Source organism: Alexandromys fortis, unplaced genomic scaffold (genome assembly GCF_014885135.2).
Source record: "Alexandromys fortis isolate MF-2015 unplaced genomic scaffold, M_Fortis_MF-2015_v1.1 scaffold_138, whole genome shotgun sequence".
Lineage (NCBI taxonomy): Eukaryota > Metazoa > Chordata > Mammalia > Rodentia > Cricetidae > Alexandromys > Alexandromys fortis.
Window position 1 is genome coordinate 3,093,600 of NW_026068034.1, and position 17,830 is coordinate 3,111,429.

General features: G+C 43.3%; 1 protein-coding gene across 8 annotated transcripts in view; it reads right to left on the reverse strand.

The window, feature by feature from the left end:
- Gcfc2 (GC-rich sequence DNA-binding factor 2) overlaps positions 1–7,617 on the reverse strand; it is a 35,399-nt gene extending 27,782 nt beyond the window's left edge. For 7 of the 8 annotated variants that reach the window (XR_007595826.1, XR_007595825.1, XR_007595827.1 and 4 more), the window contains exons 1-3: positions 7,361–7,617; positions 5,518–5,760; positions 818–1,042 (exon numbers count right to left, since the gene is read on the reverse strand). Coding sequence is in view for 5 of the 8 variants with exons in the window: in XM_050164956.1 (XP_050020913.1) it covers positions 818–1,042; positions 5,518–5,760; positions 7,361–7,586 (694 nt within the window). In the remaining 3 variants the exon portion in view is untranslated. The remainder of the gene's footprint in view (positions 1–817; positions 1,043–5,517; positions 5,761–7,360) is intronic. The other variant, XM_050164957.1, reaches the window with a different exon arrangement.
- Between the last annotated feature and the right edge of the window lie 10,213 nt (positions 7,618–17,830).

A 17,830-nucleotide genomic window follows, 5' to 3' on the forward strand; every position in this document is an offset into this window, starting at 1 on the left:
ATCCCACATGAGACCTTGTAAGTCTCATGTGGTGGTGGCACATACCCATACAATCCTGGTATTTAGGAAGTAGGGATAAGAGAAGCAGAAATTCAAGGTCATCTTTAGCTACATGGTAAGTCTGAGACTAGCCTGGATACACGAGACGCTGTCTCAAACACAAAGAAAATTTCCGGGTACAAGTGACCAGTTTTATTCTGTGGAAAAGTGTGATGAGGCACATGTTACAAATGAGAAATGAGAACAGCGCAGCATTAGTAAACATCACAACACACACCCTGAGGGAACATTACATGATATGACAGGATCATATCATTTAAAATCCATGGTACTATGGACTGGGGATTCAGCTTGGTGCTACTGTTTTGGGGGGTTGGGCAAGAGAGTTCTTGGTGCAAGGATTAGAGGAATGCGCCATCACAACTGTGTAACTGGGGCTCTAACCCAAGCCTTCATGCACACTAGAAAGACTGGGAGTTGGAGAGGTGGCTCAGAGGTTAAGAGTACTGGCTGCTCTTCCAGAGGTCCTGAGTTCAATTCCCAGCAACTACATGGTGGCTCACAACCATTTGTAATGAGAGCTCATGCCCTCTTCTGGCCTGTAGGCATACATGCAGGCAGAACACTGTGTACATAATAAATAAATCGTAGAAAAAACAGAACAACAACAAAGAAGACTGCCAACTGAGCTGCATCCCTATTTCCAAGAGCAATTTTTTTGAGAAATGATAAAAACATGGTCATGAACAAACAAATCTCACTATTGTAATGAAAATGTCTTGATCTTTATATGCTGGTAAATCAATTAAATACATACATGTTTCTTCAGCCATTCTTTGTCTGAGTGTTTGAGGCTTTGGGGTAAATAGTATTCTCTTTTCATCGTCATCAGGATCACTCTCCGGGTCGTCCTCATTGCTCTTCTTCCGGTCAGAAGTGGTGGAGGGATGGTTTACGTCCAGTGAAATATAGTCACCTGGGGTCCTGGCCAACTCACGTTTTCTGCGGGCTTCCCGAATAAAAGCTGCATCAGGGATCTTAACTGAAACAGATGAAGAGGACAATGAAAACCAAATGCTACAGAATGCATGCTCATTGCATTCAAGGCAAGAAAAAGGTACCAAGTTCCTAAATTTTCCACCATTTAGATAGCTCCATGTGACTGTAATAAATGGTTCAACATCTAGTCAATAAAGGAAGAAAATTAATGTAATAGATATAAAATGCTTATCAGAGAGGTGAATTTAATCTAGCACCACAGAGAATACACTGGCACCATTCCCTTGTGCCTTTTACTTTCTTATCAAAATTTTGCAGTGAGACCCACATGTAAGAAATGAGAGAAGTTAAACATAAAGAAAACAAATTCTTTTTGCCAGATAAATGAACCTAATTAAATGTTTTTTTTTTGTTTTTTAAGACATTTTTATTTTGCTTTAGAGATTTATTTATTTTATATAAATATGTGTGTGTGTGTGTGTGTGTGTGTATGTGTGTGTGTGAATGAATGAATGAATGTTTTACCTGAATGTATGTCTGTGCACATGTGTGTACCTGGTGGCCATGCAGGCAGAAGAGAGAATCAGATGTCCTAGAACTGGAGTTACAGTCAGCTGTCAGCTACTTATGTGGGTGCTAGGAATTGAATCCAGGTCCTCTGGAAGGGCAGCCAGTGCTCTTAACTGCTGGACCATCTCTCCAGTCACTAAATGACAACTTCAGTACAACTTTATTTTTTGCTTTATTTCTATAGCATAGCATATATTCACTAACACGAATTCTTATAATTTAGGAACTGAGATTTCTTTGTCATAAAATTTACCTTTATAGTTCATAAAAAATGTTTTCTTAAGAAAATACCACCATAAATAAGATGGGAGAAATTCCTACCACTTCAAGCACCTGAAAACAATAGAGATGTAAGTCCCACGAAGCCCAGGCAGCCACTGCGTAAGCAGGAATGACTTCGAACCTCCTGCCTTCTTCACATTTCCAAATGCTAGGACCCAAGGCACAGACCACCATGACTAGTTTTTGTGATGCTGAGGATCCAAATCCAGAGTTTCATACGTGTTGGGCATTTACTCTACCAACTCAGCTATACCTCAACCCTGACCTCAACTTTCTGAGAATACAAGACAGGTATCAGGCAAATAGAAAACACAAATGCAAATGCTCTAATGCTTAAAACACAAGAGGAAAAGTCGAGACACTTCAGAAGTCTCAGTCATCATACAACAGACTCGGTGACAGCAGTCCTAAGGAAAATAAAATGTGCAGAGTCAATCATGAAACAATACATGGCAATTGCTAGAAACGAGTGAGTATTCCTGACAGTAAGACAATTATGGGGCCAGAAAGACACCTTAAGCTTGCCAAGTCTGATGACCTGCGTTTGATCCCTGGGACCTTCATGGGGGGAAAAGAGAAAAGATTCATGGAAGCCATCCTCTGATCTGTATATGCTTATGTGTATGTGCATGCACACACAGTGAGACTGAGAGAGAATAAATAAATAAACAAATAAATAAATAAATAAAGTAAGGAGGAGGAAGAAAAGAAGAGGAGAGGTCAAGAATAGATGGTTCAGCAGTTAAAAATGCTTGATGCTCTTCCACAGAACCAGCTTGGTTCCCAATGCTCACTTGAGCAGGTTGTGATCTATAAAGGATATGACGCCCTCTTCTGGACTCTGTGGGCACCTGCCGCATGTACTGGCACATATGTACACACACATAAATAAAAATCATGTCTTAATCCAAAAGGCTATCAAATTATTTGTTTTTTAATAGGCAATTTGTACACACTTTTTTTCCTTTCAAAAAGTCTAGTTACATTATTGATTTTATTGGAAATAGAAGCACACACGTAGATGTCAAGAAAACTTGTGGGAGTTGGTTCTCTCCTTCTATCACCTGGGTCCCAGGTATCAAACTCAGGTCCTTAGGCTTGGTGCCAAGCATCTTTAACCCCAGAAGTCATCTCAGTAACCCAGTTATTTATTTCTCTTTGAGACAGGGTCTCATGTAGGACAAGTTGGCCTGGAACTTGTGATCCTTTGGAATTACAAACAGGTGTCACTCAGCTGGACCAGTATTTATTTAAAGATTATTATCAGGAGGTAAAGGGACAGGTGTGCCTTTATTCTCTTACAGGATTTAACAGATAACATAATTATAGTAAAACATGTATGGCAATGGGCCACATGCTAACAATCCCAGGGTATCCAAGGAAAGAAGACTGCAGAGAGTTCAAGGCCAGCCTGGGCACCACAGCTGCCAGTGCTACACTGCAAAACCATGTCTCAAAAATGACACACAAAAAAAAGACCAAAAAAAAAAAAACCCCCCCACAAACGAACGAACAAACAAAAAAACAGAACAGAACAGAATAAAGTGTAAATCAAATAACTGTTACTGAATTCTTTAACTAAATAAATACTGAAAAAGAAAATTGTTGCTTATGAGCAACCTGCCAGAGCTCTGGGCCTTTCCTAATCAGGGTAATGATTTAATGGTGGTGTATGTGAAGACAAGTCAGTATGTCTTTGAAACTGAGAAGAGCAGCTCTTAGCATCTAAAGCAGATTAAAGTGTCAGATCACAGGAGAGAACACCTGGCTCAGCCCTGGGAACACATTTGGGGACCTTAGTAACCTATGGTCCTGGAGTTGAGCACGGTCTGTTTGTACAGCCTCTGAGGGGACTGAAATGTGGAGGAGGTTACAATACTTAAGTGTACTGGAGACAGACATGACTTGGAAGTGAGTCACCTGCATGAGCTGGTGGGCTCAGACACTACATTCCAGGCACGGGGCTCACTGCTGAGATGCTGGTGTCACAGGGAGCAGGCCTCTCCAAGTTCTAAGTGAAAGTTGAGGGAAGGGAAACTGTTTCCGGTCCCATTCCTCCAAACCTCCATGGTTCCCACACAGCAGATGTCAGATAAGGGCAGAATGGATACAGACACCTCTGAGTTTTGCTCCGATAGCTCATGTTTGCATGTGCACCATCTACCAGGAAATCATCTAACAATCTGATCTTTTCTGGTAAGAAGAATCTGCCACAGAGAGTATCTCAGGGCAAATGTCTATCACTAGCTAATTCTCTAGGCCTATCATCTGAACACGTAACAAAAGCATTCTTTGTACATGTGAGGCTTTGTGCTGGGATGACGGACTCGGGCCATCAGATCCAGCCTTACCATCTTCTCTAGATAGCACAGCCGTGTTTGTAATGGGGTACGTGGAGGAGGGACAATTCTTTACTGTGGAGCTGTCCTGCACTCTGAAGGGAACCAACCACCCTCTCCCCCTGGGGAACTATACAACGAGGTACAGTTGTATAGTATATAGGTATATAATATATAGTATATAGGTATCAGAAACTACCCTACACATTGTCGCAGACTGGCCTCTCCTCAACACTTCAGAACCATCCTCTCACACTGTTTACACACAGAAGCACTGCCGACTGCAGCAGCCACTAGCCAGATCTTACTACATCAATTTAATTAGATCAAAAATTCAGCTGCTTAGTTACAGTATCCCTGTATTAAGAGCTCATAGCTAATTGTGGCCAGTGGCTACTGTACTAGATGGTGAAGGTACAGAATTTTTCCATCATAACAAAAATTCTATTAGACGGTGCTACATCTGGCATCTACCCCAGACTGCATTTGCTTACCAAGAACTATTTATTATTTTTTTGTGCATGTGTATTTGACACATGAAGGTTGGTACTCGAGGAGGCTGGAGACATCAGACACGCTTGGAGCTAGAGTTACGAGTGGCTGTAAGCAGCCCAACGTGGGTGCCGGGAACTGCACTACTTTTCTCACAGGTGTCTTAAGTGCCACTAGACTGGAAAGTCTATACAGCAGAAAACAAGCTACAAACCCTGGATTACATTTAAGGATCTGGATCAACATTTCTGACTTCCTGGGCCTAAGGAAAGGTCCATGATAACTTCTCAATTTGCCATTATTGAGATAATACCAAGATATTAAAAAGACTTAATATCTGAGTTTTTAATGACCAATCTTTTAAAAAAAAAAGTCATTATGAGTTCCCCACACATACTATATTGTCATTATAAGTTTCCTACATATACTATAATGTTCTCCGTCAGGTTTGAGACATGCTACTGGCACTGACAACATTCTCAAAGACAAACTCTTACCGGCCTCTAGTTATGAGACTTCAAAGAGCAGTAGTTAAGCACATACTGTGGAGGAGACTTCCTGTCTGATCTCTGGCATATCATGCTATAAATAATGACTCATTTGCTCTATACATTTTACTGTTTCATCAACAATAAGAATTACTGGTGTATGAAGTACTGATATTAGAGCTGGGCATGGCGATACATCATAGTCTCAGGAGGCAGATAGTGAGTTTGAGGCCGGCTTAAGCTATTGAATGAATCCCAGACGAGCCTGGGGTACAAAGTGAGACCCTGTCTTGAAAAAGGAAGGAAGTTAGTTAAGTAAGTTATGTAAAATTATAAAAATTACCAACCTGTGGGTGAAACTTCTTTCTCTTCCAGAGAACTAGAGCGGTTAGAGGATGGACTCTGATCACCCTCACTCTCCGACGAGGGATGTGCTCCGTCCCCTTCATCCGCTGAACCCTCCTCACTTTCCGACAAGGGATGTGCTCCGTCCCCTTCATTTGCTGAATCCTCCTCACTTTCCGACGAGGGATGTGCTCCGTCCCCTTCATCCGCTGAGAGACCGACTGTTTTGGATTCTAAGAGGACACCTTTAGAAGCAAGAAAGTCAAAATATTTGAATCAATAGCCAAAATAAACATATTTAATTGATAAGATTTCCTCTTAGTTCAACTACATGGAGCTCAAAAAGACCGGAGCAGATAAACGCTTTAAAGGGAGACTGAGAGGTGGACCAGAGGTCAAGAACACATACTGTCCTTGCAGAAGACCCGAGTTTGGTTCCCAGCATCTGGGTCAGACAGCTAACAACCACCATTAACCAAGAGAGGAAAAAAAAGGCAGTTTTGCTTATATTTGTTGATGAAGCAATAAAAGTAGTGAATTTTATTAAGTCTTGAATCAAGTAAATGACTTCTTTAGAAGAGTGGTAACAAAAATCAAAATAACACAGGGAAACAAAAGCCCTTTGGGGCCCCTAAAGAGTTACAAACAAAGTCCAAAGGCAAAAGAAGATTGAGAAGCACTGTTCTAGAAGGGAAGAGATGGTGCTCTGGGGCCTCAGTACTCTTACTCAAGGTGGACCGACATACTTTGTGATAAATAAAAAGATCACTGAAACATTAGATGAACAGAGGGCCCTCACAGTGACTTTAAAAAAAAAAAATCACTAAGAGGCTGACCCTTGAAGACTTTGAGTGAAAGAGGCTCAGCACACAAGGACAAACAAGGCAAGTACACACTAACATGTAGAACCCAAACAATCTGAGGAAGTCATAGAGACAGAGTAGAATGGTGGTTAATACGAGCTAATGTGGAGATATGTTGGCAAAGGTTACAAATCTTTACAAGAATAAGTTTAGTACAATAAGCTTATTGTACAACAGGGACATCAGTAAATAGTGATGTGTTTTGCTGTATGCTCTATTGGAAAATGGCTGGAGGATTTTATGGGTTCCCACCATGAAAATAAATTAGATCTGTGTAAATAACCCAAAGTATCTCAAATCATCTTGTACACCATTAAATATGCCCAACTTTCATTTACAAGTGAACATATATGAAAAATCACTCATATTCTTTAGTGGGGCTAAAAATAGGAAAAAGTCAGGGCTTCAGGACTGATGAAGTGTTGAGTGTTCTGTCTGCAGTATGGATGCGTTTCTGCCGTCCGACAAGGTCAAAGAGGGCTTCCAAGTTCCTAGAGTTACAGACCATTGTGAGTCTCCATGTGGCTGCTGGACACCTAACTCAGATCTGCCTTTCTAGTCCTCAACTGACTTTGTATTCGATGACAGAATGGAACAGTCCATAGTGTCACCAATCTCGGTCACAATAAATATCTCGTTTTACATTATCTTTCCCTACATTTTATTGTTACTGCAGATAACTGATTTTAAGAATGACAATGTTCCAAACTCTGCCCCTTAGTCTTTAAATGAAATGTCAGGTGTTCTTAGAAAACTGCTAAGAAATTTCCAAATGGCACATCTGACTCTCAGCTACTTTTAAGAGCATCAGTAGTTCGACTCCTCTTTGAGGATTTGGGTTCACTAGTCGGTGTGGGTCGTCAGAGTACGCAAACTACGGCGTGCCACCAAAGTCTACAGAAGCGTTCCGACAGCCCAAAGACGACAGAGGCCTCTGGAGCTGGAGCCCTGCGGATCAGACCCCTTCCCGACCCTCGGTCACCTGCGCCTCGGGAAGCAGTTCCGGGGCTGCGCTTGGAGCTCGCCCACACCCGACCTCGGCCCCGGGCGCCACGGGCCCTGCGCAGCGGTTCTACTCCCTCTGCTCTTCCACCCGCAGATGGCAGGCCTGGCTCTCCCGGCTCCTCTGCAGGCCGCTCCTCTGGGCCATCGCTGTCGCTGGACTCGACCTGACGCCGCCTGAAAGTCCTCTGAGGCCTGAGAGCCATAAGCACACGTACGGTTCGCGCGCGTTTCCGGGCTCGGTCTCCCGCGCCTGCGCAAGCGCCCGCCTCGGGCTGCGCAGGCATGGTTGTGAGATTCTCTCCCCTCCCTCCCCCCGCTGGTGCTGCGCCGGTCCGCACTCTTAACCACAGTTGGTTGAGCGTAGAAACAGTCTGCTTATTGGGACGAGAATAATGTCCCAGATTTTGTCGCAGCTTCTGATGGCTGGGGTCCGGGATAGGACCCGCACATCCCGCCCAGAACTGGAGGGATAGACTATGAAACTAAGCACAAATGATGTGCGCAGAAATAAGGAGAATCAAATGATCGTCTCAAGGCACAGGACTTAGAGAATCGAAACTCCTGCTTGCTGGGAAAGATCATATGGGAGTTGGGAGGAATTAGAGAACTTTCCGTTGTTTCAACCCATCGGATGAACAGGCTTAAAAGCCCGAGAGAGAGCCATATTTGAGCACACCAGAGAGATTTCCAGAAGCAAGCACGTGTTCCAGCTGATTGAGTAAGGAAGCTCTGCTCTGTGTGTGAATGAGAGTCCCTGGAAAGAAGCTGTGTCTGCAGAGGCCGGTTAGCACTTCAGTGAGTTGGAGAGAGTTTCTGGATGCTGCAGGCAAGAGTTCTGCCAATCAAAGGGCTTAAGGATGCTCATAAAGCATCCGAAACCTATGGCTGAGATTTCTCCACTGCACTCTGTCCTCTTAACGTTTCTACCAATGTATTTTTAAAATGCATTGGCTTATGGCTTTCATTTTTCTGTTACTATAAAAACTTCTAAAAACTTTCAACATTGACCATGTTATTTGAGAAGGCAGAAATGTGTTTATGGGCCATGGCCTCTTATTTGGCTCCAAAGCTGTTATTTCCTTTGGGGTGAGCGTTCTTTTCACATTGACATTGAATAGGTCCTGACAAGCTAGATATAGTAAACCCAGACGGCAAGTCGGTCTCTCAGAGTTTACAGTCGCTCCAATAAGCATCAGATTCCATGCTGAGACCTTTGGGGGTCATAACACTAGTAGCATACCTCTCCCCAATAGCAGCTAACATCAATTCCACAGATCAAGAGACAGATCACTACCACAGTTTAAAGCCAAATTTGAAGCAAGCTTTAATTAAATACTGGCCAGGTGGATGGGTTCTGGCCAGGTCCATACTGGGTTCCTAGAAATAGCCCTGAGTCATGTTAAGAAAGCAAAATCTACAATTCACCGCATTTCCCATGAGGTCCCGTCAGTGACAAGCATACATACTGATGTTGTGGGACCCTCACCCCTTATTCTCAAAGGGGCGAAAAGAAATTTCCTAGCAAAATGTTTTCCCAGGAAGATGATGGCCTTCCCCTCTCCCACCTGGGAGATTCCGAGCACAAGGTCACTTAGCTCAGCCAGCCAGCCACCTGGTACAGGCTGATGAAGATGGCCTCACCCAGAAACAGTGGCCTTACTCTAAGAACAAGGAGAAAGCTGACTTAGCAGGATGGGAGGGAGCAAAAGTCCTTACACCCATGCCAAAACAGCCTCAAAAAGCCTCTTTGTAGTTATGCCTTTAAAAGCTTACCCAAAGAGGAGATACAGCTCCTCTCTGCCTCACTACTATGGGGATGAAGATGAGTTCCAAACATGTTCGTATTAAGCTGATTAAACCTTGCTTATTACAGTCTGGGCCTCTCTGGTGGTCTCTCTCTGGGGGACGTCATCTGGGCACAATGTATGCATCCCTCATACTGCCTACCTACATCCAACCAGCAGCAATTATACATCCTGACATATTTCCTTCCTGTGTGCAGATGGGTCAAACAAACTTGTTTAGGGAGTGAAAACATGTGACTTGTTATCTCCCATAAACAGTAGCCTCCAGCCTTTCAGAAACTGTCTGTGCTTGGGCTAGGAGCTTGCAAATCAGAGGCATTTGTGTTTCATTGATCTCTTAGGCATAGTAATTAAAACTTAAAATGTAGCTTTGGCTCTCACACTTACCGTTCATTTTGTTTGTTTATTCGTTCTTTCAAGAAGACGTTGGTTGCCCATCAAATTACTCCATTTGACTACATTCAAAAAGCTGGGTGCATACAGTTAGCAAACACAGTCATCGGGACCTGACTCAGAAACATTCTCCACAGGCTCATGGCTTAAAAACCAGGTCCACAGGATGTGGCACTGTTTGGAACAGTTGTGGATGTTATGGTTTTGGTCCCTTTAAGAGACAAGCCACGCCCACTCCCTCCCCCATCAACTGAGGCAGGCTGATCTTCAGCTTCTGGCCTGAGCTCCCTCTCTTTTCCATCTTCCTCTCAGAGAGGCAGCTTCGCTTCTGCCTCTCTCCCCACTTCTCCGCTTCCCCATTTCTCTCCCTCTCTCTCTGTCCCCCCCTTCACCCTTCCTCCCCCTGAATAAACATTCAACCTCACCCTGCATGTCGTGTCTATCCATGTTTCTGTCTTCAGCCCACCTGCCTTGTGTCTCCCTGCCTGGGACCAGCCATTGCTCAGAGACCAGCAAACATCTCTGCCTGGGACTGGCTGCTCCCAGGGCCAGATATCTGCAACCACATGGCCCACAACCACCATTTGGGACCTACAGCATTTCTGCTGCCTACTGCCACGGGGATCTTGCAGCATTTTTTAAAAAAAAGAATATTAGTGGAACCTTAGGAACTATGGCTTAGTTAGCAAAAGTGGCTCTCTGGGGACAGGCATTGAAGGTAATGTATACATGGCTCTCTGGCCAAGGCTCTCGGCTTCCTGGTTGACCAAGATGTGAGGAGTAAACGCTTGACACATGATGCTGCCACCACTCACCAGGCCAATCACCTTTGCCCTTCCTACCACCATGGAGGAGCCTCAAAACTACCAGTCAAAGTGAACCTCTTCTCACGTCATTTGTTTCTGCCAAGCATTTTGTCACAGTGGCTTGAGAAAAATAACCAATATAGTAATGACATGCCTATTTACAGTTTTCTATTTACTCTATTCAGTTTTAAATTTTTGTTTTCTGTATTTCTCTAGTGTGTATGTGTATGTGTACATGATGTCTATGCCTAAAAGCAAGAGGACAGTTATTGGGAATCAGCCCTTTCCCAGTCTTGTGTGAGCTGGGAGTTTGGCTCAGGTCTTCAGGCTCCCACACAAGCACCCTTACCAGCTGAGCTATCTCACCAGCCCTTTCATTTGTTTGAAGTTTTTATTTTTAACCTACTTATGAACCCATGTCATTTGCTCACAGTTGCTATACCTGTAGGACTATATCATAGCTGAGTGTTTCTTCTTGCATAGGCATGTATATTACTTATGCCTATTTTAATTTGGAAATAGCATGTTTGTTGTATACACACACACACATCTTCAATAATGCTCCTTTAAAATGAAAATAACTGTCTTTTAAAAAATTAAAATTGTTATTTCCAAAATTGTATTGTCCAGATTTTGATCTTATGGGATTTTAGACTTGAGAGGTTTTGATCTTTGGGGGACTTTTGACATTGGGATACAGCATTTAAGTCTGTATCAGTCAGCCTTCCATGCCTGTGACAAACGTTAGAAAGAGAAAGGTTTGTTTTCATTACTGGCTGTATAGACAGACAGAAAAATCCGAATTTCTCGGTGTATTGATGGGGAATTAATCAAGTTAAAGGGGGTGTGTGTGAAGGGCTTAAAATGTCCCTCCTCGCCTATTACTTCTTCCCTTTCTATCTACTTTTTTTTTTGAGAAAGGGTAGCATGTTGCCTAGGCTGGTTTTGAACTTTCTATGCAAGCAAGGCTGATCTTGAACTCCTGAATGTTTGGATTACAGCTTGTGCCCCCACACCAACTTCTTCTTGTCTATGTTGAGATAAGGACAACATCTAAGAGGTTCTTGGCACTCTCTGATGGAGAAGCAACAGTACCTCAGGAGATGACCACCTCCTAGCTGGGCTGGGTCTTACTCTGTAGCCCAGGCTTGCCATGGTTATGTTCCTACCTCATTTTCCCAAGTGCCAGGACTGCAGGCGTGAGCCTATACACCCAGCAAGCTCAAATCTTCTGGAAAAGTTAATTAATTGCCCAGGCCTCAGTGACCTCAGAGGAGAACAAGGTAGCTGCCGTTTATCCCTAAAACATAATGAAACCATATGTCATTTGTTCCTCCTTCACCCCTGAGTTTTCTCATCATGCAATGATCTTAGAGCCTTCTGATACTGTGGAAATTCTCCACCCATCTCAGCAAAGATCAAATCAAGAGAACAGAGAGTTCAACCCAGGCCAACTGAAGAAGGTTGTTTTCTATTTCCGACACAAGCGGGGATCACAAGTAGGGATCATGGATACCAGGGACACTGTCCACTTTGATCCATATATCCAAAAGGAAACTCTTTTCTACACTCTCCCCTAATACAGCCTCCCTCAAATGCTGACCCAAGGCAAGGGGAGCAGGATACATAGAGATCACGGGCCCCCATCACAGCTGCCTCCAAACTACCACATCCCCAGGACACTCCCTGGCCAGAAATGCTTTCTTCCCTGATCCTCCCTCCCCCCAGACAGCTATATGCCTCAAGGCACTACTGCCACATAGACCTTCAAGAATGATGAGGGCCAGCTTCAGAGAAACTTGAGTTGGTTGAAAGGCACCTCAGGCACACAGGAAGCAGGTCTCTTCAGAAAGGTCGAGGTTGCAGGAGTCAGGTGAAGTGGAAAGTCCTTCTCCATGAGAACTGGAAAACAGCTTCTTTCAGAAACACCAGAGCGACATAAAACCACGTGGATGATTTTATTATTAAGATTTATTTTTGTTTTTATTTCTGTGTATGTGTGCATGTCTCTCTCTATGTGTATGCCTCATGTGTGCAGGTGCCTTGGTATGCAGGGGACAGAAGAGGGCATGGGATCCCCTGCAGCTGGATTTACTTACAGGCAACTGTGAAGTTGCTTGACCTGGGTACTGGAGATTAAACTCCTCTTCAAGAGCACAGTGCTCTTTAACGGTGAAACCATCTTCTTAGCCTCAAAGCTGGTCTTCTTCAGAGTTCCCATAAAGGCCATATGGCATGGTAGCAAAGTTAGTGTAAGGTATGTTATTTAATATGCCCGCTAGGGAGAGGGTGTGGATGGAGTGAATTATCATTTGAAAAATGTATGCAAAAGGGTTATTAGAGTAGTAAGAGTATGGGGGCTTGGCTTTGCTACTTTTTGGTCACGCTTGCACAAACACAGCTCACAATAGGCTTATAAAACTGCCCAGAGGGAGGACAGAGAGAGTGGTGCTCCTGGAGAGAGAACTGTGCCAACTGTGGCAGAGGCCCCCTCTGTCCCCGTCTCCTTACTCAGGCCCTCTGCCCACTGCCCCCAGGGTCTGCCTGGGATACTCATATACTGCCCACAAAATGAATACCATCATGCTTTGTTGGGTACAAGCTCAGGACAACTGAAGGCTGAGGGGAAATTCTATCTATGCTCGGTGTTAGGAAAAAAAAATCCTAAAACGAGCTGCTAAGCTGGTGTACAAAAAATCCAATTAGGTCAGATTAAACCAAATTAAAATGCCCATGTTTTATTAACTACGGCACTCTCGGGTGGCTGAGAGCATGGCAGGGGAGACAGAAAACCAGGGAGCACACGCAAACCCAGGACCACGTGTTCCTTCTCAGGGATTCCACTTAAATGCCCTGTGGGAGTGGCATGCTGGGATTTGGAGTCCAGACCAATGCAACTCCCAGGCTGGGATGGATGTCAGGGGCTAGGGTGATGCTCCCAACTTAACACTCAGGAAGAAATCCCTTGTACCCCACTGTCTTGCTAACCTAGGATTCTCATTCACCTTAAACTAGAGCAGTGGTTCTCAACCTTCCTAATGCTGCAGCCCTTTAGTTCCTCTTGCTGTAATGACCTTCCCAACCGTGAAATTATTTGGCAGCTACTTCATAACTGTAAATTTGCTAATGCTATGAATTGTGGTTTAAATCTGATGTGTAATCTCCAGAGGAGTCGTGACCTACAAGTCAAGAACCACTACTCTAGACCTTCACACTTTCTGCTCTCCTTCCTGGAGTTGCTCCGCCAGTCCCCCAGTACTGGGAAATGCAGAATGAAGGGCCAGCCTCAAGACTGAGCACACCTAGCAAGACCCACGGGCAGGCACAAGTTTCCAGAGTCCTGTGCTTGTGGCTTTTTTTTACATAACGCATTCTCTCCCTGGGCACCATTCCATGTCCCATGATGCCCACCACCAGCTCTGTGGCAGTTCCCACTTCACCTCACTTAACATGTGATCCACAAAATGTTCAACTGTGAGTTGGAGAGCTGCGTCCAGGTGACGGTGGGCTCTTCAAGCTCAGCATCCAAAACCTCTCTCTCCTGTCTCCAAATTGCCATACATACTGCTTCCTTCCTTTGGAGTTTTTCCAGGTTATCCTGAAAATCTTAATAGAGATCCCTTCCCTCCTTGAGTATGCTACATGAAATATGGTGGAAGAAATCAGTTGTACCAGTAAGGATACTACATGTCATAGTATTGAGTGCCAGGGTCATAAGCTCCTGCCATAGACAAGGCAGGGACAGGGAATGTGGTCGTTTGGATAAGAATGGCCTCAGTAGACTCATTGATTTGAATGCTTAGGCACCAGGGAGTGGCATTATTTGAAAAGATTAGGAGGTGTGGCCTTATTGGAGGAAGTGTGTCACTGGGAGTGGGCTTTTGAAAGCCCATGCCAAGCCTAGACCTTTCATTTAATATGCTTATGGAATTCCTAATCAAACATATCATTCTAGAATGCAGCACAAAAGTTAACTTTTATTTCAGAAGAAAATAGCATCTTAACTTATTAAATGGCATACTGTCTAACAAAAATCAACATGCAGGGGTTGTAAACTCCTTATTTTCCTGTATGGATAAAAGCTCCCTTAGTGGTACTAGAATATCAGCATCTTCCTCTGGAGTCTGCATCTGCTCAGCATGCCATCCACACACACAAGTGGATATACACGGCATAGATGTAACATACACACAGATACGTACCACCGATGCACTGCACACATGCACACACACATACACACACACACGCACACACACACACACATTCCACTGATTTAGGTGTGTGTGGGGTGCAACTCATTTTAAATCTGTGACAGTCACCATGCTGTTCAGAATGGTGACATGGCTGTCGCCCTGAAATAGGAGAAAAGAAAGTATGGTTAAGGAATGGAACTGCCCTGTTCTGAATCCATGTATTGGTTTTTATATTACACCCCAAATGAGCCTCATGTGACCCAGACTGGGTCACACTGACTAGGTACCCCAGGATGACCCTGAAATCCTTATCTTCCTGCTTCTGCCTTTGTAGTAATAGGTTGTGTGCAAACACCACCACAACAAACTTAGGTTGTGCCAGGGAGTGAACTCAAGGTCTTGTGATCAAAAGTCAAGTGTTCTCCTAACTGATCCATAACCCCAGCTCTAAGTTTCTTTCTTAAGATGCTCACTAAAGGCCAGAGGTTCTCAGCCATGCGGTGAAACCATGACATCAGTGGCACCTATGGCAGTGGGTCTGGGAACCTCCCCTCCCACTGAGCTCTCTTCACAGTCTGAGTCGTCTTCCCATCTCTCTTTACACATCTTCTCTAGAGTCGCTTGTGAGACAGTCCTCGTTAAAAAGAATCAGTGGTTTCACTTCAGTTTTGATGGTTATTATCTAATAATAAAGGTCACTTATTTACAAATCCCTGAGGATTTTGTTCCCTTTTGCCATACAAATCCTTACTGATTTGCTAATATGGGATAGTCTAGTTATATAGCCCACATGGGCTTCAAACTAGTGATCCCCCTGCAGCAGCTTCTTGTGTGCTGTCATTAAAGATGTATTGAACCATGACCAGGTTCAAAAAGGGTTATTGTAACTGGATACCCAGGCACTGTGGAAAGCACAATTTTTAAATGCTGTAGTTTCTATTTTAACATCCTGGTACCTATACATTGTTGTATTCCAATATAGAACAATGGTTTTTGGACAAATCTGCCAGAAAGTTCTTTCTCATGTTCAGCTGAAAAGTATTATCTATTCACAAGTCAGAACAAATGAAATAAATGAATAAGTAAACATAAAGGTAATAAATCAATAATATATGTATATTGTTTTAAAAACTGTCATTTCATGAGGCCTTAATTTTAGTTTTGCGAGCAGTGTGAAACACACCCAAGCCTCCATAGATATATATATGAATATACATATATAATTACTGTTCTACCATGCAAAATCAGCTCTCAGATCCCCTGATCCTCACCTTACAGGGGCCTCGCATCTCCCTGTCTCCAGACCTTACAGGGGCCTCGCATCTACCTGTCTCCAGACCTTACAGGGGTCTCGCATCTACCTGTCTCCAGATCTTATGTATCTTATGGAACAGGGCTCTTGCTCCTTTCTCTGTATTTCTTGCTTTTCTCTGAAACCAAAAGAAATGAAAAAGTTTGGGCTGGTGTGGAGTCAAGCAACAGAATCTCATTGATCTGAGGCTGATGTGAAGTGCTGAGATTTGATCACCTAAATTGTATTTTCATGGAACACAAACTGGGAGAATTGACTAACTATGAGGCAAGAACCCTACTTCTAGGCAAAATTTCAGAACTAAACCTGCTTAATTTACCTATATTACACGGCTTTTTCCTTTGCATTCAGACTGCTGACTGAAACTTAGTCACAGAGATTGATGGAGAACAAAGTAACATTTAATAAGCAGACAGTGCATTAGGTATTTTCTATGACTAATTCCTTTTTCACTGATGCTGAGGATCATGCATAGCAAGAACACATTCTGCTACTGAACTATGTCCTAGTCTCACTTCATCTTCTTAACCACTCTATAGAGTACATATTATTATTAACATGCATATCAAATGAAAGACCCAGCAAGGATCAGTAGCCCCGCAGACCTGAAATCATGGGCGAGAGAGCTGAAATCCAGACCTACTTCCAGTTTCCACTGCTTCCTAGATCCCTGGTTGTAAAATTCTGGAAAAGTTAGAGACAAGGGTGGAAAAGTTAGTGAAAAGTGAGCTTCTAGGTTGATAGAAGGGACCACGCCTCATGATTTCTATGTCCTGGTTACAGATACAGCCTGGATTTCCTCTACATAGATGTGTATTCAGAACAGAGTTGAGTCTTGTTTCTATGAATGGGCCCTTTGTGTGAGGAGACTATATTTCTTTCAAGCCATAAGTTGTTATTTTAAAAAGTCCAGTTCTGAAATGAGAAAAAGCATTTGTGCTAATATGTTTCATCGTGATTGGTTTAATAAAAAGCTGAATGGCCAGTCGCTATGCTGGAGGGGTTAGGCAGGACTTCTGGGAAGAGAGAACTCGGGAAGAATCTGAGAGTTGGGATTCACCAACCAGACGTGAAGGAAGCAGGATGTGCGGTATGGAGGAGGGGTAACAAGCCATGCGGCAGAATGTAGAAAAATATAAATGCATTAAGTTATAAGAACTAGTCAGGAACAAGTCTAAGCTAAGGCCAAGGTTTCATAATTAATTATAAGTCTCCATGTCATTATTTGGGAACTGGCAGTCCAAAGAAAGACTTATGAAGCAAAGGTGCTCTTTCATCCCCACATCTCCTATCTCCTCTGGCCTCTCTTCTCTATGTCTTGCACACTGACTCAGTGGAGCAGAGGTAATTTTCAGACAGCTTTCATAGTCCATTGGCTGTCAGTTCTCTTCTCTAGTGGGCGGATCATAAAGATTTATTCATCTAGAAATACAGACCAAACAAAAATCCTTGAGGTGAAGATTGTAACTGAAACCTTCCTTCCAGGAACTCAACAGCCAAAATGAATATAAAGAAGAAAGGAAAAATTATAGTTGGGTCTGTTCGGATTACTCAATGTAAAAAGAGGTATTAAAAAGAGAAAAAATGGTAAAAATGTTCATAAGGCCCTGTGGGATAACATCCAGCATAAAAATAAGTAAATATTATAAAACAAAAAAAGCAGGCTGGTGCATCACTGTCTCCACATTAGCTCCACTGAGGAATTCAGAGCAAACTCGATATTCTGAATGAAAAGAATTGACACTCAAAAACTGTTTGGGGTGTGGGAATTCTTTAACCTTTGGCTCTCGAGATCATGCCATTCACATCAAATAGTTCAGGTTTCTTGAGGGCTTTTCTTAGAAAACCAGCAAAAATGTTAAGATATCTTCCAAAGAGAAGGTTATGTGTATCAGGAAATGGGGCCTAAGAGAAGGTCTTTAGAGTAGCCAGTGGAGA